The sequence below is a fragment of the Maylandia zebra genome, linkage group LG1 (assembly GCF_041146795.1).
Source record: "Maylandia zebra isolate NMK-2024a linkage group LG1, Mzebra_GT3a, whole genome shotgun sequence".
NCBI classification, from domain to species: domain Eukaryota; kingdom Metazoa; phylum Chordata; class Actinopteri; order Cichliformes; family Cichlidae; genus Maylandia; species Maylandia zebra.
The window spans coordinates 41,711,217-41,737,695 of record NC_135167.1 but is presented as its reverse complement, the minus strand read 5'-3'; the positions used below and the strand labels follow the sequence as shown (position 1 = coordinate 41,737,695).

At 47.6% G+C, this 26,479-nt stretch overlaps 2 protein-coding genes across 7 annotated transcripts; one reads left to right on the top strand and one right to left on the bottom strand.

The window, feature by feature from the left end:
• Positions 1 to 46: 46 nt before the first annotated feature.
• Positions 47 to 18,021, bottom strand: LOC101480860 (immunoglobulin superfamily DCC subclass member 3). 4 transcript variants are annotated; one of them, XR_013099545.1, is made up of 15 exons: positions 17,843 to 18,021; positions 14,077 to 14,382; positions 13,828 to 13,972; positions 13,449 to 13,579; positions 10,381 to 10,518; positions 10,129 to 10,287; positions 5,938 to 6,103; positions 5,594 to 5,844; positions 5,188 to 5,352; positions 4,379 to 4,567; positions 4,188 to 4,295; positions 3,987 to 4,110; positions 3,798 to 3,897; positions 645 to 3,670; positions 47 to 562 (listed from the first exon to the last, which is right to left on the bottom strand). XR_013099545.1 is itself a non-coding variant. In XM_012924985.3 (14 exons), the coding sequence occupies exons 1-14, from the start codon at positions 17,898 to 17,900 to the stop codon at positions 3,590 to 3,592; spliced, it is 2,121 nt and encodes a 706-aa protein (XP_012780439.1). In that variant the 5' UTR covers positions 17,901 to 18,021; the 3' UTR covers positions 47 to 3,589. The 4 variants fall into 4 exon arrangements, 3 of the variants coding, with proteins under 3 accessions (XP_012780439.1, XP_076742841.1, XP_076742845.1); XM_012924985.3 differs by having other exon boundaries at positions 47 to 3,670; XM_076886726.1 differs by lacking the exon at positions 17,843 to 18,021 and adding an exon at positions 14,466 to 14,746 and having other exon boundaries at positions 47 to 3,670.
• Positions 18,022 to 20,440: 2,419 nt separating this feature from the next.
• On the top strand, positions 20,441 to 26,419 carry polr3glb (RNA polymerase III subunit GL b). Of its 3 annotated transcripts, none has more exons than XM_012924973.2 (8): positions 20,441 to 20,654; positions 22,097 to 22,249; positions 22,789 to 22,918; positions 23,014 to 23,082; positions 23,689 to 23,745; positions 23,840 to 23,928; positions 24,156 to 24,275; positions 26,152 to 26,419. In XM_012924973.2, exons 2-8 carry the CDS (start codon positions 22,145 to 22,147, stop codon positions 26,236 to 26,238), a joined length of 657 nt encoding a protein of 218 aa, XP_012780427.1. In that variant the 5' UTR covers positions 20,441 to 20,654; positions 22,097 to 22,144; the 3' UTR covers positions 26,239 to 26,419. The 3 variants fall into 3 exon arrangements, with proteins under 3 accessions (XP_012780427.1, XP_004572212.1, XP_076742862.1); XM_004572155.2 differs by having other exon boundaries at positions 20,441 to 20,755; XM_076886747.1 differs by lacking the exon at positions 22,097 to 22,249 and having other exon boundaries at positions 20,441 to 20,755.
• Positions 26,420 to 26,479: the final 60 nt, after the last annotated feature.

Below are 26,479 nucleotides of genomic sequence, written 5' to 3'. Positions count from 1 at the left end.
GGGTGCTTTTATTTTTGTGACACATTATTCAAACATCTTTATAGAAAAAACAGAATCATTAAAGCATCATTTCTCTCATTGGTTCTAGGCTTCAGTCACTACGATCGCTACATCTCAGGTTTAGTTTCTACAGTGTGTCGACAGCAGGAGGTGGACTCAGCTCGGACAAACAATAAAACAGGTTTTTATGCACAGCATGGCTTTGAAATCACATATGGCTTATGGGTAAATATGGCTGTTTAATCAGAGGCTCTACCTTCAGCTTGGAACAGCTTTTATAACTCTACAAATATCTTCATATCAGCTACAAACATAAAGAATCAGAAAAAAGTCAAACTGGAAGAATCATAATATTATTAGAATAAAAATACAAATTTTAATGTCTTTATTTTGGCAGCTTTCCTCTTTGCTGCCAAACGGCAGCGACGGAAAGATAAGAATGAACAGAAAGCGGAAAGTTCAAGAACAAACTCAACAAAACACCTGAAAACTTTACTTTTAGAAACAATCGTCTCATTTCGGAGCAGAGATGAAGACAGCGGGGAGCTCTGCGACCTCTGACCTTTGACCCTGAAGAAAGCAAGGAGGGTGTTTTGTTGAACTGGGGGAGGAGGTCAAAGGTCCAAAATCAAAGACACTCTGACACAAAGATGGCTCACGACAGTTTTCACCTACGCTAGGGATGTCGAACTCCAGGCCCCGAGGGCCCTGGAGGTTTTAGACGTGTCCTTGATCCAACACAGCTGATTTAAATGCCTAAATGACCTCCTCAACATGTCGTGATGTACTCCATAGGCCTGGTAATGAACTCATCATGTAGTTGAGGTGCGTTGACTGTGAGATCCAAAACCTGGAGGACACTGGCCCTTGGAGTTCCCCACCCTGACCTACACTTTGGCACAGTTTACACTCTGGTCTGTTAAGTCTGGGCTTTAAGGAGGAGCGCTGGCTCCAGGAAAAAGGTTGAGATTCTTTTCTGCATCAGTGCGACTTAAAACATCCTAAAAGGTTTTAAACAGAAAGCAGTTCAATAGCATTCAAATATGACCCTTTATTTATGGGTGAAAACGATATTTGAAACAGGTGTTTTCAGGTATAGATCTCCGCATGTTTTAGGAAGTGAGTCCTGAACAGATGAGAAGAGCGAGGACTTCAGAAAATGATCACCACTGCCTGTAACGCAGGTGATGAAGGTTCTTTAGAGGACGGAGGAGAGCAGCGTGAGTAGAAAGAAAGCATTGAGAACCACAACTGTCTCAGCCGAGGACCACAAAGCACTTTCACATAAACTGTTATAGTGACGCTGCAATTAATGAGGGTGGAGGTGAGGCCAGAGAAGAACAGAGTTCCTGTTCTCCATGGTTTCTGCCATTTGTAGAGATAACTGTTGATTACACGGTTTTAAATGGCGAGTGATGGTGGTGCACCAATCAGCATGCACTTTGTCACTCAGAGAGTAAAAGTCCTGAATTAGCAGCTAAACAGGTTCCAAGAACTTTGGCAGTTTGTACTTCCTGCAGCATGGAGTGACCACAGCTACGAAAATGTTCCCGCAGTCCAAAAGCATCTATGGTGGCGTCATGGTTTGGGACTGCTTCAGTGCATACAGACCAGAACAGCTCACCATCACTGATGGAATGATGGATTTGGACTGAGAAGCAGGACATCTGCCTGTGGATTGAATCGTGCAGCAGAGACAACAACCCTCAGCTCACAAGGAGAACATTAAAGAAACGTTCAGGTGAGGAGATGTGAAGCTCAGAGTCCTCGGGGCTGATGGCCAAGCACAGCGTTCATGTACTCGAGGTGATACCGGATCATTTTCATCAGCAAATCCAATCTTTTCATTCTGTTTTTCTACTCTTTTAACTTGTTTTAGATAGCACCAATGCCAAAACATCAAAAACCAAAAAGAGTTCAATGTTCCCTGCAGAGAGAAAATATCATTTATGAGTTAAATTTGAAGAATGTATGTTTGGAAGAAGGACACGTTTCTAAAACATGGACGATTTTTCTCTGTTGGTCTGGAAAATGTTTGCACGGATCAGACACGGGACCTGGTCCCGGTCACAGAGGGCTACAGTAAAGTCCTCAGGATCAGGAGGTCAGGGGGTCGGAGGTCACTCGTAGAGACATTAATCCGCACAGAGTGAGCATGCTCTGTGGCGTAAATACAAACATAATATCTGGATATTTCTGAGCTTTTGGTCAGCGCGGCTTTATCCTTCATTTATTTGGTTTTCCTGACAGCTCATCCTACCACGACATAAGAAAATATACTTTCACTCCTTTTTCCAAAGTCTTTGTGTGAGACATAAAATGTGATGGCGAGGAATTATTTTGGTTTTGTTTGTTCTTCGACTCAGACAGGAACTGGAGTGAAAACAAACAGGAAATGCAGGTAAACTAGTTTTTCTTTTCTTTGGAAGGCATTCAGCTCATTTTAAATAATATTTGGCTGAACTCTACAGAAAGCTGCTCTTCATCTATATTCATTTGATGCATTAAAATACATCAGAGGTCAGTTTAGACATGGCTCATGGGGCTGTACACACCTGTGGGCAGGTAACGGGAAGTGGAAGCCCTTGAAAACATAAAAAAAATTCATTGAAATCGGGACAGACAAGGCCAGAGATGTCCCACACTTTCCTGTCTCACCTTTCCCAGGTGAAGCAGTCAGATCTTCTCAGGTACAGAGCTGCTCTTCCGTCCCTCATCAGCAGAAGCAAAGATGTCTACAGACAGCGAGGGATGGATCCAGAGCAACGAAGCCAAGGTCTCGTGGGCAAAAAGGTTAAAACAGGGAAAAGGTCCCAGAGGAGGCTTTTGGTTTGAGGTAGGTTAGCTTGACCTGCAGCGGGAGGCTAACAGCAATTTAGAGGTTTGGCATGAAGCCCGAGGTAGCTCTCTTTGGGGGGAAACAGTTTGGTGGAGGAGTTGGAGAGGGGAGGGGAGGAGAGGCAAGCCGACCGTGGGCCTCGTCCACATCCTGACCGGAGGCGAACGCGACGAGACAGACAAACACTGAAAGGCTAAAGCGGAGCAGAGGAGCGTTAGCGTCCTCTAAGGTTACCTGCTGACCAGAGAAACAATAATTCCCTTTGGCTCTGGGCCTCTGAGGACCGGCAAACGGCAGGTAGAACACCTTCTCAGGTGCATCTCAGAGGCCCGTCTCTGGTCAAGCCGGCAAAAGGCCTCATCGTCTCTGGAAACTCGGCACCGTCGGTGACTAAAACAAAATGAGCCCAAACTAAAGAAAAAAGCTTTTGGTTTCAACAGGAAGTAAGCATCAGCATCTGAACGCACAGGGGGAGGAGCCAGAGTCATGTGACCAACAATTTGTGTGTTTACAGGTGAAGAATTGCGCTTTGGTTTTGATCTGGAGACAACCTCATTTGGGATTGGTGTCACAGCAGTCAAGTTCAACGGGTTCAGTCTCCCTGTGGGATCAGACGCCACCTGGAGCTTCCTCAGACAAATCATCATCATCATTATAATCTATGCGTTAATCTCTTATCCTAAATGTGGTAAGGAGGAGAGAAGGCGCCACAGGCCGGCGTCCGGGGGTGGGGGGGAAATGTGTGGTGTTTTATCCGGTGCCTGTGCCCAGGTGAACAGGTAGAGCAGGTTCAACCATGACCATCAATGGAGGAAGGGTGGAATCGCATCTCTGTAGGCGGAACAAGGGAGAAGGGGGTCATTGACAGGAAGGTGTTTCCTCAGGCAGGTATTTGACCCCGAACTCTGGATCAGGACCATCCCTTAATAATCATCCAGGCGTGTGTGTGTGTGTTTACCTGGCTGAGCTCGAAGCTCTCAGGTGTGTGGCCTTTAGGACCACTGACGCCATTCAGAGTGGGTGGAGTCTCCCAGCTCTCCCCCTTCCTGCAGAAAAAACTGAGCACAGAATACAGTGAGAATGATGAAGACGATGATGGCGGTGGTGGTTGTGAGGACGGTGAGGACGATGATGGTGAAGGCCTTACTTGCGTCTGTATGCCAGCAGGACGAGCAGCAGGCAGCAGAGGATGCAGGCTAGGCCACTGTGAAGGCCGACCAGCAGAGCGGACGTCGAGCTGTCAGCCTGATCGCAGTTACAGCTTGAACCAGCTGAGGGCGACAAACATCACATGTTACACTGCTTCCATTGGTGACGGTGTGCAAGAGGTCAGAGGTCAGGCTCCTACCTGCTGCAGCTCTCTCTCCCTCTGCCAGAGATACAAGGCGGCGGTTGGACGGACTGTCTCCGTTCCCGTTAAACGCCACCAGCTGGATTTCGTAAATGGCCGCCGGCTCTACAGGAAGTAAACAAACAGATTATCACAACGCTGTATCCACTTCCTGTCGGGCTGCCTGTACACACCAGCCTCATACTCACCCAGGTGGGAGATGGTGTGGGTGTTGATGTGTGCTGGGAAGGTTTCCTGCCCCTGCACTTCTGGGTTGGAAACACTGCGGTACTCCAGTCTAAAGCCCTCCAGCTTCCCCGGCTTGCTCGGAAGCTCCCAGTACACCTGCATGGCGGTCTGGTTCAGGACCTTAGTGAAGAAACTGGGAGGACTGGGAACTGTGGGGCAGACAGTGCCTGCGGTCATTCACAGAGACAGCATCTCCAAAACGTTTAAACATGGTTTTATTGTGATCAGAGCAGGTCTACCCCACCCCAGGCCCGCACCTCTGAGGTCAAACCCTGTTCATGACATCAACACATCAAACAGTGTTTCTGCATTCATCCTCTGAAACATAAAGATGGTGCTTAAAGCCTCAGGCTGGGTGGGTGTGCCCTCTGCTGGCAGATGTGTGGAGCTGCACCATCCTTCTGTCAAACGTCTGATCAGATTACTGTTCACTAATATGAAGCCAATCCTTCTCTTTGTGTGTGGTAGGAAGCGCTGCCCTTACACCGATGCATCTTTACCAGAAACTTTTACCATCCTACAAATCTACAGCTTCATCAGCTCCATTCAGGACCAAGCTGCAGACCTTCATAGCAGGCTTCAGCTAATGTTTTCACGTCATTGTGAGTAGATCTGAAACACCTCGTGAACTCAGACCCAGGAGATTACTTTTAGGTGGAGGTCCTTTTCCGAAGCTGGAATGCTGTGGCACCATCTTCAGATGGCGAGGTTTTATAGATATTAGATATAGTGTGAGTGTTTTCAGTGTTAGCAGTCAGAGGTGACCTACCACCGCCCAGCGTGCTGGCCATGATGCTGTCAGACTGCTGGCTGCCTCCCAGCGCCGAGTACGCCTTCAGGTAGATGGAGTAGGTGGTGGCAGCTTCCAGGTTGCTGAATTCGTGTTTGAAGGTGGTTTTACTGACGGCCTCCTGCAGCTCAGCACTGTCCGGCTCTGAGGAGGTCACAGATCAAAGGTCAAACAGGTGAAAGCAACCACAGTCGGTGATGGTGCTGCAGACTGATTGATTGGGATTATCGGTTACACGCACCAATCAGTCTCCAGGCAATCAGGAACCAGTAATTATGCCCCCACAGAGAAAGTTCATATCACGTCATTACCCTTAAATCTCATTTCTAGTCTCCTCACACGGACGATCTCAGACTTAAAAATACCAACCCCACCCTTCTCTCACCGCCCAGTTTCCTGATGTGCAGGACATATCCGATGATCTGCTGGCTCACATGTTCTGCCGGCTGGTCCCAGGTCAGCTGCAGGCTGCTGGAGCTCAGCGCCGCCGCCTGGAGGCCGCTGGGGGCCTCGGGCAGCTCTGAGCCCTGGCTGATGGCGAGGCGAGCGCTGGCCTGATTGGTGCCAGCGCTGTTTTCGGCAATGCACTGGTAGATGGCTTCATCCTCGGGGGTGATGCGGGTGATGGCGAGCGTCCTGCAGGTGGTGGCAGAGAAGAGGTGGGACGTTAAACCGTGCAGTAACCTCACAGAGAGAAAGACCTTCTGAGCGTAAACAGAAGGATCTCACGTGTTCCCGTTGGTGAGCTTGACGTTGCCGCTGGGTATCAGCAGTTTGCCATTCTTCAGCCAGATGAGGTGGGGGTCGGGGACGCCGGACGCCGTGCAGCTGAAGACGGCGCTGGCCCCTGCTGGTCTGGAGACAGACTGTGGCCACTGAACAAACTCTGGAGGAGCTGCGGTCCAGAAGACAGAGCGTTACAATTTCAACACAGGGCAAACCTGAGCTGGTGGTTTACCCTCTGAAAACTTATTCTCTGTGAGGCCTGTGGGGGGATGTGCCGCAGCACCATCACGAGTGGAGACGACCAGGAAAACTGTCAGAATCAGACAGACTGTCATGATCCTGGGTCTTTTGACCCAGCGTTTTAAGTTTGAGTTTATTTTGTTCATTAGGTTATCTAAGTTCATTTGTTTATTAGATTCCCCTTGTGTTTCCAACCCCTGTTAAGTCTCCCTTGTCCTTCATGTGCTTCACGTCTGTGTTTCTTATGTTGTCATGTTTGCGTTTCATTATGTTTCCCATTTTATTTTGAAAGAGGTCCTGTGTCCCTGCATTTTGTTTTACTCTTCCCCTGTGGCGTTGTTATGTTCATGTTGATCTACTGTGCCTTTCTGTTCCATGTTTCAGATCCCTATGTTCTGTCTCCTCAGTCTGTTAAGTTCACGTCTTGAGTCCCGTCAGTGTGTTTCCTGTTTTACTTTCACAGTCTGTCCTATGTTAATGTTTCTAGTTTTGCTTCCCTTGTCTCGTCCTGCTTAATTACTCCCAGCTGTGCTCTCCTCCTGTTGCTCATTCCCCCTCGTTATCCCTCAGTGTATTTAAGCCCCATGTTTCTCTTTGTCAGGGTTGCGTCCTCCCTCATAGCTGTGTGATTTTTCCCTGTGGCTCCTTGTGCTTTAGTTTTCCTAGTTTAGTTTTGTGTTGTTTTTCGTGTCCCACTCCACGCCAGAGATAAAGCTGTGCTTTTTGAGTTTACTTTTCGTCTCTGCGAGTTTGCGTTTGGGTCCTACTCTTGCCTGCACACAGCCGTATTGTGACACAGACGTGCTCATTTTATCTAAAGAACCTCAGAAATACCACAAGTGAGGAACGCTATCAAACATCGTAGCAGCGCCGTAACGGGGAGAAAAGCCACGAGCCCAAGGTCAAAACGCTAACACGTATTTAATTTATATTTAATGTAACTGTAACAGAGGTTTATACATGTCTTCAAAGGTGATGCTGAGTCTTTGGAGCCACCTGGTGGATGAATAACTCGCTACATAAGGCTAATCACTAAAAACGCATCATGTTATCATCACACGCCGTGTCCTCAGAATGAAAACTTGAGCTTGTGTCTCTGTTATCTTTGAACAGCACTTTGACCTTTGACCCCACCACCACACACACACATACACACACACAGACACAGCTGTCTGTCTCCACCCACTTCATCTCCATGGCTACAGGGAAACCGTACACACACATCTCTGTCACCCCACAAGAGCCCCGCCCCCTCCCACTCTGAATGGAAAGAGGGGGAGGTCAGGGGTCAGAGGTCACAGGGGAGGGGAGGGGAGAGGTATGAATAGGAGTCATTTATAAAAGTGTGTGTGTGTTGCTCTTGAACTTGGGGTTCTGTATCTTAGGAGGTCAACGATCATTATCCCTCCACAAATAAAATGTATTTATGTGTCCACCCCCATATCTGACACACACACACACACACACACACACACACACACACACACACACACACACACACTTTTTATCATTTTTAGCAGGACTGTATTTTGTGTATTTGTACTTTCCTATTTTCTGTTCTGTTTCTGTGTTGTTGTTGTGTGGGCTGTACGCCAGCCTGAACGATGCACGGCAACAATAAAAGACTTTATCTTTAAAAACTCTTCTGATTAAACTGCTGAGAATATTTTTGTTCATTTTGCGTCTCCTCGCTTTTATTTTCGTGTCTCTGATTGACATGTTTGTCACGCGTGCTTTTTGTTTGCAGTTAGTTTCACAGTGGCACACGTGTAAAACGATGAAGTCGTCTTTGTAAAAACAACTCAGATGTGATAAAATGATAACTCACACCAGCTACAGACAAGAAAACGACGCACCCTGAAACTAACAATAGAAATAAGCTGAATTAAACACAACAATAATGATAATAATAATAATAGAAGAAATGATTTGATGTTAATGCGTCTGTCTCTGATGGGAGTCACGTGGACGTGTCGGTGAAAAGAAGGTTGTTACGGTGGCTTCTTCCTCCTACTGTTTAGGTCTCTGTGGGCGCTGCCGCTGATGATGTGTGAGCCATCTCCTCTGGATGCTGTTGTGTAACAACATGTTCGTCACATACTGTGTGAGTGGAAAGCACTTTGGGTGTTAGTTTTGTTTTTTGTTTTTTGATTTTCGGATTATGTGATGGTTTCAATTACTTCTATCGTTGTAAGTATTCTTCCCTTATGACTTGGATGTAAATTAAAATACTATTTCAGTATCTAAGGCAGATAACCTAAGTATGAAGAATGCTTACATGATGTACATATTGTGAATGCCTGCTTTTGAAACCTTAATAAAAATATGAATAAAAAAAAAAAAAAGGAAAGCACTTTGGGTGGTTTTACTTGTGCGTTAAGTCAAACTGACTTCAGATGGGTGCATGAGGGATGAACCCTTTCATGCAGGACAAGGAAAGCTGGATCATCACACAGAGCAGGAGCCGCGGTCGGGTTTAGACTGAGGCTGTCTGTTGTGGCCCTGCCCGTTTGTGCACTCGTGTTTTTGTGGTGAGGACAGTCTGCAAGTCTGAGTGTCAGAGTGACAGACGGAGTTTCAGTGGGAATAAAGTCCTCATTGTGAAGTGGGGCTCTTCTCATGCTAATCCAGATTCTCATGAAGCTCTCAGTCACACACACGTTCACAATGGGCCTGTGTGACCTCTGACCCCTCCTCCTACATGACCTCTGACTGAGCTGCAGCTGAGCGAGCAGGACAGGAGTCCCTGAACGTCTCACACGTCTGCGTGGAGCTGCAGAGGAAACTCTGATCGGAACCACATGGAGTCCTCGGGGCTGTGCGCTGGTCTTTCCACCGTGTGTGGGAAAACACTGTGCCTGCTGCGTAGATGACACATGGCTGCACGCACCCAGAAACTGCAGGAAAAGCTGCAGCCAGTGCGTTTTTCTCCCACAAATTCACATATAAGATCATCAACACCTCACGGTTTCAGAAACAAATGCGTCTGACGCGCTCACGTGAACAGGAAGTGAACTCTGAGGTGCTGCTGTCACCTCTCTGATTTACAGAGAGGGTCAGAAGTCACATGTTGGGGGTGAAGAGTCCGACAGCAGCAGGCTGAACTGAACTCGACACACAACCAGTCAAGTTCAAGAGCTGACAGATGAACACACACGCACACTGCATGTGTGTTTGCACACTCGACATGATGAGGTGGAGCTGAACAGATGGAGCGGTTGCTCTGCAGCTGCTCGCCGCTGTGTTCGCAGGAAGTCTGCCTTAGGCTTGTTCTGAGGATCTTATTGGTCAGTAATCGTGTTCTTTCCTGTTCCACCTGAGTGCTCGAAGCACTGCCTGATTCACACATAACACCAGCACTTTTTTCTGCACCTGTACTTCCTGTCTGACGTCCTCACTCTGGTGGATGCATCTGAGGGCATCTTTCCCAGGAATATTTGGGACTGAGTCACCGATCTTCCTATTAGTGGATGATTGGCTCTACATCCTACGCGCCCAACTTTCAAGGAGAAGTGTCAGTCATGAAGGAGCAGCAGGTTTGTTTCAGTCTGCACACCAATCATTGATGAGGGGCCAGCAAATCAGACTCGCTGCCCGCCATCTGAGTCACCAAAAGCTGCTCCTTCAGGAGAACCAGAACCAGAACTCGCTTTGAAAGGAGGACAGAGAATGACTCATTTTCAACCAGCAGCAGTTCCTTCATCGCTGTGCCTGACCGACTTTCTCTGATAATCACAACCATTCCGAATGGATTTGTCTGAAACTTAGTGTGAATAGAAATAAAGGTTTATTCAAACAGAACAGACGCCGTACATCCAGAAATGTCCCTCAGTCTGAAGATCAAAGATCTGACCTGCAGGACTTCTAAGGTGAAAAGTTTGAATGTTTAAGGTGAGGACAGCTCGGTCACATTTGGCCAGCTGATGTGTTGTTGCTGTGTGCAAGCGTACCTACCTTGTACAATGAGGCGTCCAAGCGCCGTCCTCCTGGACCTGCTGCCCGGTCTGTTAGCCGAACAAACGTAAACGCCTGAGTGCTGCAGAGTGGCATCAGAGATCATCAGGTTTCCTGTTCCCAGAACCTGGATCCCCTCCACGCCAATGGACCGGCCGTCTGACCGCACACAGACACCATCATTAACACAGCTGATCTTAACAGGTAATCAATACTAATGATTGGATCAATGAGTGCAGGAGGAGGCGTTACCGAGGCGACTCCAGGACACGATGGGCCGGGGGTTTCCTGTGGCAACACACTCCAGGATGGCGGTCTGGTGGACATTGATGGTGAGGTTCTGAGGGCCGGACAGGATTACGGGCTCCTTGTAGATCCTGGATCCTGCAGCTGTGTCCAGAAGACCAGAAACCCTCAAAAACACCCCAAGACTCTGTTTACCCTCACTCTAGACTCTTTCTACCCTCAGTCCGGACTGTTTCTACCCTCAGTCTGGACTCTTTCTACCCTCAGTCTGGACTCTTTCTACCCTCAGTCCGGACTCTTCTACCCTCATTCAGGACTCTTCTACCCTCAGTCTGGACTCTTTCTACCCTCAGTCTGGACTCTTCTACCCTCAGTCTGGACTGTTTCTACCCTCGTTCAGGACTCTTTCTACCCTCAGTCCGGACTGTTTCTACCCTCAGTCCGGACTCTTCTACCCTCATTCAGGACTCTTCTACCCTCAGTCTGGACTCTTCTACCCTCACTCTAGACTCTTTCTACCCTCAGTCCGGACTCTTTCTACCCTCAGTCCGGACTGTTTCTACCCTCATTCAGGACTCTTCTACCCTCATTCAGGACTCTTCTACCCTCAGTCTGGACTCTTCTACCCTCACTCTAGACTCTTTCTACCCTCAGTCCGGACTCTTTCTACCCTCAGTCCGGACTGTTTCTACCCTCACTCAGGACTCTTCTACCCTCATTCAGGACTCTTCTACCCTCACTCTAGACTCTTTCTACCCTCAGTCTGGACTCTTTCTACCCTCAGTCTGGACTCTTTCTACCCTCATTCAGGACTCTTCTACCCTCAGTCTGGACTCTTTCTACCCTCAGTCTGGACTCTTCTACCCTCAGTCTGGACTGTTTCTACCCTCGTTCAGGACTCTTTCTACCCTCAGTCCGGACTGTTTCTACCCTCAGTCCGGACTCTTCTACCCTCAGTCCGGACTCTTTCTACCCTCAGTCCGGACTCTTCTACCCTCATTCAGGACTCTTCTACCCTCAGTCTGGACTCTTTCTACCCTCAGTCTGGACTCTTTCTACCCTCAGTCCGGACTCTTCTACCCTCATTCAGGACTCTTTCTAACCTCAGTCTGGACTCTTTCTACCCTCAGTCTGGACTCTTTCTACCCTTAGTCCGGACTCTTCTACCCTCATTCAGGACTCTTCTACCCTCATTCAGGACTCTTCTACCCTCAGTCTGGACTCTTTCTACCCTCAGTCTGGACTCTTCTACCCTCAGTCTGGACTGTTTCTACCCTCGTTCAGGACTCTTTCTACCCTCAGTCCGGACTGTTTCTACCCTCAGTCCGGACTCTTCTACCCTCAGTCCGGACTCTTTCTACCCTCAGTCTGGACTCTTCTACCCTCATTCAGGACTCTTTCTACCCTCAGTCCGGACTCTTTCTACCCTCATTCAGGACTCTTTCTACCCTCATTCAGGACTCTTTCTACCCTCAGTCCGGACTCTTTCTACCCTCATTCAGGACTCTTTCTACCCTCATTCCGGACTCTTCTATCCTCAGTCCGGACTCTTTCTACCCTCATTCAGGACTCTTTCTACCCTCAGTCCGGACTCTTTCTACCCTCAGTCCGGACTCTTTCTACCCTCATTCAGGACTCTTCTACCCTCAGTCCGGACTCTTTCTACCCTCAGTCCGGACTCTTCTACCCTCATTCAGGACTCTTTCTACCCTCAGTCCTGACTCTTCTACCCTCATTCAGGACTCTTCTACCCTCAGTCTGGACTCTTTCTACCCTCAGTCCGGACTCTTCTACCCTCATTCAGGACTCTTCTACCCTCAGTCTGGACTCTTTCTACCCTCAGTCCGGACTCTTCTACCCTCATTCAGGACTCTTCTACCCTCAGTCCGGACTGTTTCTACCCTCATTCAGGACTCTTCTACCCTCATTCAGGACTCTTCTACCCTCAGTCTAGACTCTTCTACCCTCAGTCTGGACTCTTTCTACCCTCAGTCCGGACTCTTCTACCCTCATTCAGGACTCTTCTACCCTCAGTCTGGACTCTTTCTACCCTCAGTCCGGACTCTTCTACCCTCATTCAGGACTCTTCTACCCTCAGTCTGGACTCTTTCTACCCTCAGTCCGGACTGTTTCTACCCTCATTCAGGACTCTTCTACCCTCATTCAGGACTCTTCTACCCTCAGTCTGGACTCTTTCTACCCTCAGTCTGGACTCTTTCTACCCTCAGTCCGGACTGTTTCTACCCTCAGTCCGGACTGTTTCTACCCTCATTCAGGACTCTTCTACCCTCAGTCCGGACTCTTCTACCCTCAGTCCGGACTCTTTCTACCCTCAGTCCGGACTGTTTCTACCCTCATTCAGGACTCTTCTACCCTCAGTCCGGACTCTTTCTACCCTCAGTCCGGACTGTTTCTACCCTCATTCAGGACTCTTCTACCCTCAGTCTGGACTCTTTCTACCCTCAGTCCGGACTCTTCTACCCTCATTCAGGACTCTTCTACCCTCAGTCCGGACTCTTCTACCCTCAGTCCGGACTGTTTCTACCCTCAGTCTGGACTCTTTCTACCCTCAGTCCGGACTCTTCTACCCTCATTCAGGACTCTTCTACCCTCAGTCTGGACTCTTTCTACCCTCAGTCTGGACTCTTCTACCCTCAGTCTGGACTCTTCTACCCTCAGTCTGGACTCTTTCTACCCTCATTCAGGACTCTTTCTACCCTCAGTCCGGACTCTTTCTACCCTCAGTCCGGACTCTTCTACCCTCAGTCCGGACTCTTTCTACCCTCATTCAGGACTCTTTCTACCCTCATTCAGGACTCTTTCTACCCTCAGTCCGGACTGTTTCTACCCTCAGTCCGGACTCTTTCTACCCTCATTCAGGACTCTTTCTACCCTCAGTCTGGACTCTTTCACCCTCACTCTGGACTCTTTCTACCCTCACTCTAGACTCTTTCTACCGTCAGTCCGGACTCTTTCTACCCTCAGTCTGGACTCTTTTTACCCCCAAATCGGGCATTCAGTCTTTAATTATGTGAGTTTTGCCTTACAGAACCTTGCCCTCAGTTTTGTCTTACCAGTGACAGTCAGCTGGGCTTCGTGGCTGTAGCGAGTGTTGGCGATGTTTGAGGCGATGCAGCGAAACAAACCGCTGTCAGTCCGCTGAACGCCGGTGATCTGCAGCACGCCATTAGGAAGCAAGGTGTACCTGTACACAAAGCATATACATTATGTATGTATGTATGTATGTATATATATGTATATATTGTACTATTCTTAGTTAGCGTATTGTCTGTCTTGTCTTAATGTTGGTTTAAAATGGAGCACTGTAACAAAAAATAATTTCCCCCAGGGATCAATAAAGTATTCTGATTCTGATTCTGATTCTGATATACAAACAGGCTTGAATCCTTATACGTTAAAATTTAATCTCATCACACTTCACTAAAGACATACCTGTGGTTATCGGTGCTCAGTGAGCATCTGTCTTTCTGCCAGGTGATGTTGGCCTCTGGGATACCATTCACCTGACAGGTGAGTCTGGCCACACCCCCTACATCCACATGCATGGACTCTGGGTGAGAGAGGAACTTAGGGAGGGCTGGTGGGAGGTGGAGAAGAGACCGTTAGTACAGGTGGGTCACGTGTGTGTTACTGTGAGGTTTGTTTGATGTTTTTTGTGTGTTTGGGTGGACGGCAACTCACATGCGAGCTGGACGCGGGCCTTGCGGCTGACCAGCATGCCATAGCGGTTCTGCACTGCACACTCGTACTCTCCGGCATCCGTCTCGTTGCTCTCTCGTCTCTTGGAGAAATTTCTGATGAGCAGCGTGCCGTTGGTGAGCACTGTTGCTCTGGTACCAGTCGCTATGGGAACCCCGTTGAGTCTCCAGGTGATAGCGATAGGCCCCTCCCCCTCCACCTGACAGTCCAGCATCAGGGGACGGCCCCTGACCGCAATAACATCACCAGGCTCCTTCAAGAAGGCCAACTCCAACGCTCCGAGCACACCTAAGGGGAAGCAGGAGGGTCAGGGGCGGAGTCTCAGTGCACGTTTCTGATGGTGAAGCAGGTTTAAAAACACAAACACTCACTGACAGGAGGCAGATGTGGAGATGAGGGTTATGATGATAATAAGGGCGAGGAGGTGGCAATGAGGTGGCGATGATGATGACTGGAAACACCTGCCCAAAGCAGTATCCAGGTGACTCCGGCAGGCAGAACTCAGGGCTCGCGTTGACCCTCAGGCTATGATGAACACATGAATGTGACGATGGCAATGATGACAAAGATGGCAATGATGTATATGTACTGAAAGAATCAGAGCCAGTGTTTGTTATAAATAAACTGGGAACGTTAGAAGACTGCATGCACCCAATTATAATCAATCAGGTCTGTCACACAGACTGAGGTCTTTAAATTACGTGTTACTACACCTCTCATCATCTGAAGGCCTGGACTGAACAAGAAGCAGAAAGCAGCGGGGCTCAGGTCTGCAGTGTGTTGTTTCCATCACGTGGTGAACGAACTGCTACAGCGCTTTCCTGCTCCACCTCAGAGCAATTTATACCACACATTATTTCTACAGAATTCTTTCTGTGATGGATGTGTCAGAGAGCAAAGTGGACCTAACATCTTGTCCAGGGATATTTGGCATGCTGGAGCAACAAACTAAACCGCCACCTGCTCTACAGCCACAGCCACCCCTCAAACACAGCACAGATCAGCCTCTCTGCGGGCCCCCTCTGCGGACCAATGCAGGTCTTGTGTCTGTTTATTATGCTGTTCAGTGAATGCATCGTTCCTCCTCCTCCCTCCTCTGGCCCTTTTCAACTTGAACTTGGTTGAGGTGACTTTCCCAGGCTCCCCCCCTCCTCCCCATCGCCTCTTTGAGAGGATGCTGTGGGAGGAAAGACTGAGTCTGGCAGCAGGACCAAATCCTTTAGTGTGAACGACGACAATAGAGAAACAAAAGTTAACCAAGACACAACACCCCACCCCCAAAGGATCCCACAAACAACCAAACACACCAAACCCTGCAGCTGCCGGACCCCAGGACGCCTCCAGGCCTGCAGCTCCTCATAAACATCCATCACTTCAGCCTCTTTATACAGCTTCACGCTTGTTTCCACAGACTCTGAGCACAAATCACTCTAAAGGCCAATTTCATCTCCTTGAAGAGGAGAACAGGAAAACATGTCAAAATCTTCCTTCAGCACCAACACCGGGCTGGCACAGGGCCGGCAATGGGCCCACATCACTCCTCTTTATAAAAGCAACGATGAATCCTGATGACGTCACGTCAGGAAAAGTCAAAACTGGTTTAAACAGGAAATCATCAGCACGAGATCGGACCCGACACCATGTAGGTGTACAAACCAGGTGTGGACCGTTCACACCTTTTGGTGTCCCGTGACAACACATCTGGACCACAGCAGGGCGTGCTTTATGCCAGGGGTGTCCAACTCCAGGCCTCAAGGGCCGGTGTCCTGCAGGTTCTAGACCTCACCCTAGGTCAGCACACCTGAATCAAATGATTAGTTCATTACCATGCCTCTGAAGAACTTTAAGGCATGTTGAGGAGGTCATTTAGCCATTTAAATCAGTGGACACTTCTAAAACCTGCAGGACAGCGGCCTTCGAGGACTGCAGTTGGACACCCCTGCTTTATTCAGACTGTGACTCGATAAAGAAGCCGATGCAGTTCTGGCCACGGATCAACCCAGAGGCGTCTTTATTCTGGAGGACGTCAGTGGACACAGACAAATAACCTGGATCGTGGGCAGTATTGTGTCTCGTGTTCAGCAGGTGTGTGATAGCGAGTCATGCTCACAGATCACGACTCAGAAAAACATCAGCTGATGTTTCAAACCATCGAGCTGCTCAAGTGAAGCATCTGATGATGATGATGATGATGATGATGATGATGATGATGATGATAAGGAGGAGGAGGAGGAGGAGTTGTGATGGAGGTGGAGGACAGCTGTCTGATCAGTTGATGATGTCACATGTCTCCTCCTACAGGATTTAATCCTTCGCCTCCCATCTGGGTCCCCGCCATGGGGGTGGGGTTTTTAAGACACTGGAGCAGACAGTCTGCCCCCCACCCCTACCCCCCGTTTAACCCTAACCTGCCCCCTAAATCCCCTGAACTGAACTGAACCCCCCGAGGCCTCTGCAGGTCATGAGAGCTGCCCCCCCCCTCCCTTCCATTCTGCGGTGTGATGTCACACGCCGCTCTGACCGTGAACTTCACGGTTTCATGGTGCTGACAATGGATTCCCCACAGACACGGGAGGTCTGAGCCCTGAGAACCAGACTGTTACCCTGCCCACCCCCTTCCAGGTCACATGTCTGCATCTGCCGCCGACCCCACCCCCCACCCCATCCCACTACTGCTAATCACGCCAATTAACAGTCTGAGTTTTGTTTACCAGCTCGATTTTTACCAGAGTGCTCAGGTGTGCCAATCAGACCCCCACAGACCTGCACAGACCCCCCACAGACCCCCACAGACCCCTACAGACCCCCACAGACCTGCACAGACCTGCACAGACCAGCACAGACCCCCAGAGACCCCCACAGACCTGCACAGACCCCCACAGACCCCCACAGACCTGCACAGACCTGCACAGACCAGCACAGACCCCCACAGACCCCCACAGACCTGCACAGACCAGCACAGACCAGCACAGACCCTAACAGACCAGCACAGACCTGCACAGACCTGCACAGACCTGCACAGACCCCCAGAGACCAGCACAGACCCCACAGACCAGCACAGACCCCACAGACCTGCACAGACCTCCCATCAGCTCTTGGGCGCTCTGGGTCATCAGCTGACTGACAGTCTGGAGAGTTTCTCGCTCTCGACACATCATCAAGTTCAACAACAAAACACACTGAGCGCGCTCAGTCTACTGCATAGAAATGAGTCTGATGAATATGAACGTGACCTTCTGTCCTCATCACACACACACACACACACTGTGGTTTCATAGAGATGGGAACTTTAAACCAAACTGGAGTTCAGAGCCTCACAGACACACTGGGACCAGTTAAAACCAGTTTATTATGTTTTACTGTCCAGAAAGGAGCCAAGAAAACACCTGAGAGACTGTAAACAAACAAAGAGAGGAAAACAATGATGGAAGAAATGAAGGCATAATCAAAGATATAAAGAAGAAAGGAAGGAATAATAGGTGACCTTTCAAAGTTAAAGGAAGAAACAAAAGGAGGCATTAAAGGAAACAGGAAAAGGAAAGGAAGGATCACAGAGAATTACAAGGAATGAAGAAAATCAAGCTTTTATTGCTGTTTTTCATTTTACTGTCACGTGACTTCATGTCTTCTCATTCTGAGCTATGACATTTTTTCAGATCTTTCATTTGTGGTTTTCTGAATGAGCTCTGCCTCATCACACGCTATTCTGTAATCTAACTGGTTTAGTCAGTGTGAGTGTGAGTCTGACCTGAGCAGCAGAGTCCCTCCAGCAGCAGCAGCAGCGTCCAGCTCCACGTCTTCTTCATGCTTTAGGTTAAATCCAGAACATCAGATGCACGCAGGTCTCAGCACTGCTCTTCTTCCTTTGCACCTTCTTCTTCTGAATCTGAAACCTGTGCAGCTCACATGCGCTGCTGAACTCTGCAAGTCTGACTTCAAATTGAGCCTGCACTCAGGGGCTGAGGGGGAGGAGCCTACAACGGGGGGCGGGCAGGGAGGAGAGAGGAGGTGGGAGGAGGGGAGTATGGGAGAGGATGGAAATCAGGAAACCAGACCAAGGAAATGAAGGAAGGGGTTCTGCTGGCTTTATTTTAGTAGAAGTCTGAATTGGGTGTGCAGGTGTGCTGCAGGCAGGTCCTCACCTGTACCTGCTGCTGAGGTGCAGACGGTACGTGTTTGAAGACAGCAGCTGATAAGGCGGCACTGACAGCGGTTTTTTGGTTCAGTCTAAACGCCCACTTCCTTCAGCTCAAACATCCTGCTGTGGTCTCACTCTGTCCAAACGAGCACTTTAACAGGACAGAGTACAGGTGGAGGTGGAGGGGGCAGTCAGCAAGTGTAAGAATTCAAAGAACTGAAATTTAAACAGAAAGTGGAACACAGGGTCAAAGGTCAGATACTCATGTAATAACAGGAGAAAGTGGGGCAAAGAAACAGAAAGGAGGAAGTAATCACAGGGTTAGACACGCAGCCAATAACAGAGCAGATCCAGGGCAGCGTGGAAGGTGTCTCAGTGAAGACGGACAAGCTGAGAGCTTCCAGCTTTGATCCCACAGGTGAGCTGATCAATCTACAGGTGAGTGTTACACTGTTATTGTGTAACACTCACCTGTGATTTTAACTCGTCTATCCGAGTTAAAATCCTGGTTTACCTCTAATTTTCTAAAGCTCAATGAGGATAAAACTGAGATCCTCCTTATTGGCACCAAATCCAACCTTTTGAAGGCGAACCATTTCTCACTTACCATCGATAACTCCACAGTTTTCCCTTCTCCTCAGGTTAAGAGCCTTGGTGTCATCCTAGACAGTTCACTTTCTTATAAATCACACATCAATAATCTCACCCGTTCTGCCTACTTCCATCTACGTAACATTAACAGATTGCTTCCTTCTCTTTCCACCCAGTCTACGTCCATTCTTGTACATAGTCTTGTTACCTCCCGTATTGACTACTGCAACTCTCTTCTGCATGGTCTCCCCCAAAAATCCCTCCATAAGCTTCAACTGGTTCAGAACTCTGCTGCTCGCATTATCACCAGAACCCCTCCTACCAGCACATCACCCCTGTTCTTCAGGAACTTCACTGGCTCACAGTGAAAATCCAGATAATATTCAAACTTCTTCTACTCACCTTCAAGGCCATTCATAACCTCGCTCCTTCTTACCTTTCTGACCTGTTAACCACCACTTGTTCTGCCCGTTCACTTCGTTCTTCTTCTTCTGTCCAGCTTACTGTACCTTCCTTCCGCCTCACCACCATGGGAAGCAGAGCTTTCAGCTGCTCTGCTCCCAGGCTGTGGAACTCTCTGCCCCCTGAAATAAGAAATATTGGTTCTCTCCCCCAGTTTAAATCCCAACTCAAAACTCATCTGTTCAAATCTGCATATTCACTGTGAATCCACTGTTTGTTCATTTTATCTTGTGCTTTATTTTATTGTTCTTATTCTGCCATTGTTTTACTAAGTGTTTTATCCTATTGTAAAGTGTCCCTGTGACTTGAAAGGCGCTCATAAATAAAATTTATTATTATTATTATTATTATTGTGGCACAATGTTATGGACAAAACTGTTTTTGTCTAAAATTAACATTGTTGTTAACAAAAAGTAGCCATAAATGCCCAATGTATCAGATGCGATAAAAAAAATATATAATAAAAATATATCATACACAACATGATGCTGCAGAAAAAATGTGGATTTTGTTATAAGGGTTTATAAACATCTCAGTTCCAAAACATGAGAATTTTCTGGTTATTTTTTGATGGCCTGGGTCTTACAGGGTTAAAAACAAACACTTTATACTCCTTGAACATTAAGGTGGCCCTCCAGTGCCAGCCCGCTCATTTGAGTGTGAGACGCCTGGTTTAACTTCTTCTTTTTGTATTAGCACCGTCCACTGAGCTGGGTGAAGGTCCGAGAATCAGCAGCTTTTGAAATTATGGCACATGTTGATCATGATACAAAGGGTATTATAGGTTTAATTTCAAATATTATATAATAATAAAAACTGCAAATGTGAGTGCAAATCTTTTTTCCTCAGTCTTAATTAACTGAAGCTTTTGAGTGAACTAACAGTCAGACACATTAGTCCTCTGTTTCTGGACACACACATGACAGCACTTCTATCATTTAACACGATATTAATGCAGACACTTGTGTACACATTAGAGCTGTTGCACTCCACAACAAGTAAATCCTCCTAACAAAAAGGAACTTCCAGGACCAAACAGCATTATATGTTTTACGTGAATCTATGGTCCGGAACTGGAGGTGACACGGGCCGGAAGAGGCCCCTGTGCAGGGAGTTTGACACGCCTGAGCTAAACCGTCGGAAACACTTCTGACCTGTAGGTGGCGATGGCGGACCGAAGCAGCAGCACGCCGCAGAAAAAGAAGAAGCTGTGATGGCGCGGAGCAGCACGTAAACAGATGTGAACAGATGTTTTAGCGCATAGAAACAGGACAGCTGCTCCGACAGAGACCCGAGGAAGAGATGAGAGAGAGCGGAGTCAGAAGGCGCGACGGGACGGACTGAGGCTGCAGAGAGAGGCGCACTGACGGTTAGGGAGCTCCGCTAACACCGCTGCTAACAGCTAACACATGCTAACAGCGGTTAACAGCTACAACCCGCTGCTGGAGGTCCGCCTCACCAGGTGTCCAGGTGGGAACTGTCCCCACACCGTGATTGGCCTCTGTCTCCATACACACAGAAAGACATGACATGCACATAATGTGCACATAATGTGCATGTCATGTCTTATCTTTTTCATTCAAACAGCTTTGGCTTTTTAATCCGGTTACTCGGGTTTACTTGAATCTCTCGTGTGTGTCACCTGTGAGGTTCAAGGTTCTTTATTTGTCACATGCATAGTTATACAAGTATAACACACAGTGAAATGTAGCCTGACACGCTCCTCGACATGTGCAAAAATTGTGTGTGTGTGTGGGGGGGGGGGTGTAGAGGAAGAACATTATATATATATATATATATATATATATATATATGTAGTATATACACTGGGTGAATGTGCAGTAGTAGCAGCAAGCAGGTGAATTCTGTACATTAATATGAATAGACATCTGACTATTTTACAGGATAGACAATATAAACATATTTAAAATTAAAGGAATTGAAATGTACATTGTGCCTTGGTTTAGTGTCTGGAAGAGTCCTGTCTCAGTCAATTATAGATGATGTGAGAGGGCGGGTGTGTGTGTTTAGGGCACGGATGGCTTGGGGATAGAAGCTCCTCTTGAGTCTCTCTGTCCTTGCCCAGAAGATGCGGAACCTTCTACCAGATTGCAGAAGTTGGAACAGTTTGTTGCCAGGATGGGACGGGTCCTTCAGTATCTGCTCTAGTCCGGCATCTCCTGGTGTAGGTGTCCTGAAGCGGGGGGAGAGCAATCCTGCAGCAGCGTTCTGCTGTACGGATCACTCTCTGGAGGGCTTGCAAGCTGTCACATGTGAACTGAAGAAAAAGTCACGCAAATCATCAGTCATGTATCATCTCACCCCGATACACGTGACATAGGGCTGCTCAATTAATCGAATTTTAATCTAAATTACGATCTGGGCTTTCAACGATCATTAAAAATGACTGAGCCAATTATTAGCCCCTCCCTCATGCTTTACTCTGGCGCTGCTCCGTGTGGCAAATCGAGCGCACCTCTCTGCGTTTCGAACACGTGTCACAACAATTAAGAGGACACGAGGGAAGCTCGGAAAGCTAAGCAGAAGTTATTTGGAGAGGAGAGTGACTGCCGTTGGTTGAAAAGAGAAAAACCTTCAGTGGTGTGGAAACATTATGGGTTCGAGTTCTTCATCATGGTCTCATTGATGAAGCAGAGGACCTGTCACATGTCTGTTTTGATAATTACGTTTGTTTGCAGACATCACCCCCCCACACACACTCACGCACACTGTTAGCCCCGCCTCCACTTCAGCCTCGCATGTTTTGGAGACGGGTGGAGTTCTAATTGTGTTCCGTTGGTTCTGATCCAGGTTCTGCTCTAACTGCTGAGTGGATCTGTGTGACCCATCCGAGTAGCGATGGCGGCACGTGGGCGGGGGCAGAGGATGCTAAGTTTCACTATGGAAACAGTCAAAGGAGATGCTCCACCTCCATCGGTGCAGCAGCCCACACCTGTGTTTCCTGTAAGAGACTCACCTGCACCACTCGGGGGGGGGATAAGCATCAGACTAGGTGTGACCTAATGATGTCACTCAGTTCCCGCCAATAACTCATGCTGATAATAAAACGCCGTGTTATTGGCTCAGACTTTGGTCGTAAATATTTTGCACTTGTAACTCAGACGTTGTAGTTGTGTAAATATGTTTTACAAAAACACGATTTATTTATTTTTAAGGTCTGTTTGCAGATACAAAGACCCGCAGCCACGACAAACACACAAATCCTCATCTATGCACAAACATAACATTTTCGGATATTTTGGTTACAGGGTTACAAACACCACAATCTGAGCCGCATGTTATCTCAGCACTCAGCTTCTTGTCCTCTCAGATTATTGATTATTGATGTGTTCAGGAGTTTGACAGAGGTCTGTCTTCCATCACTGATCAATAATCTGATCAATGCACACAGACAGGCTGTAATTTAAGTCTAAAATTAAGTCATTAAAGTGGTGAAAGCAATGCATGTTGGAACATCGCGTTAATGCCTTGCTTTTGTCAAGGTGATGGAGCGGAAGCCCCTCCCCCTGACAGGCGGGGAGGAGGCGGAGTATCTGTTGGCCCTGAAGCAGGATTTCAGAGGCGCCATGAGGAGTCTGCCCTGCTTCATCCAGCCGCTGGTGACTCACAGAGGTCAGAGGTCACACGTCACACTTCGCTCGTCTTCCCGCTGATGATTTGCAGCTTTATTGTGAAAGTCTCACCTGTGCTTCATGTTTCCTGTCCAGATGTGGAGCGTTACTCTGATAAGTACAACAGAAGCGAGCAGATGGACAAGCTGCTGGACTGGGCTCCAGGTGAGGCTCCGCCCACAGCAAGTGATTAATCAAAAATCAGCAGCATTCACTGTTTTTTCAGGATTTATCCAATCAGAAACCAGGTGAATTTCTGCACATGCTCAGTAGAAGAATTTGGGATAAAAATTTTCAGGTATAAAATAAATATAAATACAGGATGCAGTAGCAGTACACAGTCATACTATACAGTAATACTTCACAGTAGCAGTACACAGTAGCAGTACACAGTCATACTATACAGTAATACTTCACAGTAGCAGTACACAGTAGCAGTACACAGTCATACTATACAGTAATACTTCACACTAGCAGTACACAGTAGCAGTACACAGTCATACTATACAGTAATACTTCACACTAGCAGTACACAGTAGCAGTACACAGTCATACTATACAGTAATACTTCACAGTAGCAGTACACAGTAGCAGTACACAGTCATACTATACAGTAATACTTCACAGTAGCAGTACACAGTAGCAGTACACAGTCATACTATACAGTAATACTTCACAGTAGCAGTACACAGTAGCAGTACACAGTCATACTATACAGTAATACTTCACAGTAGCAGTACACAGTGCTGTTAACCACTCCCTGTTTTCCAGACTGGAAGAGATTCCCCAGAGAGCTCCGAGTCCACGTCAGGCAACCTGCCAGAGACAGTCAGTACACTCTGATTACACTCTGTACTCTGATTACACTCCGTGTATACAGGTGATGGTCTGGTGTTTAGCGGTGCGCTGTGTGTGTGTTCAGGTGTATCGGCTGCCGTTCAGTCTCCTCCTCCTCCTCAGATGAAGAAGAAGGGTGTGAAGGATAAAGAGGAGGTGCTGCTCAAACTGGAGGTGAGTCTGGATTTAGTCTCGCTGTGAGTCACGTTCCACATTTCTGAGTTTGGTTGTTTCCGTCAGCTGCGTGGAGCGTTTGATGTTTAAAAAAAAATTGTAACGTTAATTCAGTTTGAAGGTGTTCCTAATAAAGTGTCACAGAGTTGGGTTTTATTGATCCAAGTTTACTTTCGGCTTCCTGCTGGTTCCACCTTAAACTAACGAGTCCACCTTAACTGTGCCAGAGCCTGGAGAAGAAGGAGGAGCAGGAGACGTCAGAGGACGAGGAGGGAGAGACGAAGAAGAAGCAGGAGGAGGAGGAGGCAGAGGGAGAGGAGGAGTACGACGAAGAGGAGTTCGAGGAGGTGAGACCAGATCGATCAGTTTATTCAAACGCTCCTCTAACGACGGTGTAACCAAATAATCCCAGATAATCTCTAAAGGTAGTTAATCTCATCATCAGTGATGTCACTGGGACGTCCTGTTCACACCTGCAGGATGTCTTCTGCTCTAAACTGGAATTAACTGGTTTAAAATGCAGCCAGTCAGAAACCAATCTGGGTTTAATCTGTTAATACAGTGGGGCAAAAAAGTATTTAGTCAGCCACCGATTGTGCAAGTTCCCCCACCTAAAATGATGACAGAGGTCAGTAATTTGCACCAGAGGTACACTTCAACTGTGAGAGACAGAATGTGAAAAAAAAATCCATGAATCCACATGGTAGGATTTGTAAAGAATTTATTGGTAAATCAGGGTGGAAAATAAGTATTTGGTCAATAACAAAAATACAACTCAATACTTTGTAACATAACCTTTGTTGGCAATAACAGAGGTCAAACGTTTACTATAGGTCTTTACCAGGTTTGCACACACAGTAGCTGGTATTTTGGCCCATTCCTCCATGCAGATCTTCTCGAGAGCAGTGATGTTTTGGGGCTGTCGCCGAGCAACACGGACTTTCAACTCCCGCCACAGATTTTCTATGGGGTTGAGGTCTGGAGACTGGCTAGGCCACTCCAGGACTTTCAAATGCTTCTTACGGAGCCACTCCTTTGTTGCCCGGGCGGTGTGTTTTGGATCATTGTCATGTTGGAAGACCCAGCCTGGTTTCATCTTCAAAGTTCTCACTGATGGAAGGAGGTTTTGGCTCAAAATCTCACGATACATGGCCCCATTCATTCTGTCCTTAACACGGATCAGTCGTCCTGTCCCCTTGGCAGAAAAACAGCCCCATAGCATGATGTTTCCACCCCCATGCTTCACAGTAGGTATGGTGTTCTTGGGATGCGACTCAGTATTCTTCTTCCTCCAAACACGACGAGTTGAGTTTATACCAAAAAGTTCTACTTTGGTTTCATCTGACCACATGACATTCTCCCAATCCTCTGCTGTATCATCCATGTGCTCTCTGGCAAACTTCAGACGGGCCTGGACATGCACTGGCTTCAGCAGCGGAACACGTCTGGCACTGCGGGATTTGATTCCCTGCCGTTGTAGTGTGTTACTGATGGTGACCTTTGTTACTTTGGTCCCAGCTCTCTGCAGGTCATTCACCAGGTCCCCCCGTGTGGTTCTGGGATCTTTGCTCACCGTTCTCATGATCATTTTGACCCCACGGGATGAGATCTTGCGTGGAGCCCCAGATCGAGGGAGATTATCAGTGGTCTTGTATGTCTTCCATTTTCTGATGATTGCTCCCACAGTTGATTTTTTCACACCAAGCTGCTTGCCTATTGTAGATTCACTCTTCCCAGTCTGGTGCAGGTTTACAATACTTTTCCTGGTGTCCTTCGAAAGCTCTTTGGTCTTGGCCATGGCGGAGTTTGGAGTCTGACTGTTTGAGGCTGTGGACAGGTGTCTTTTATACAGATGATGAGTTCAAACAGGTGCCATTCATACAGGTAACGAGTGGGGGACAGAAAAGCTTCTTACAGAAGACGTTACAGGTCTGTGAGAGCCAGAGATTTTCCTTGTTTGAGGTGACCAAATACTTATTTTCCACCCTGATTTACAAATAAATTCTTTACAAATCCTACCATGTGGATTCATGGATTTTTTTCACATTCTGTCTCTCACAGTTGAAGTGTACCTCTGGTGCAAATTACTGACCTCTGTCATCATTTTAAGTGGGGGAACTTGCACAATCGGTGGCTGACTAAATACTTTTTTGCCCCACTGTAACATGGGATTGATCTCGTGGATTTTCTGAGGCTCTAATTGATGTTTTCTTGGCGCCGCAGGAGACGGATTACATCATGTCATACTTTGATAACGGCGAGGATTTTGGTGGCGACAGCGATGACAACATGGACGAGGCTATTTACTAAAGCACCAGCACACATGACTTCCAGTCACATGTTCCTGCGGTCTGACCGAAGCCGAGTCAGACCGACGACGATGATGATGATGATGATGATGAGACTTTTTCTGAATGTTTTTAAACTTTTGTACAAAATGTAATCAGTTTTATTTTCTGCTGCTGGACCAATAAAAACAGCACGTCTCACACACGCTCTGTAAGCATTTCAGGGAACGTTCCTCCTGGAACCAGCTGATCGTGACAGGAAG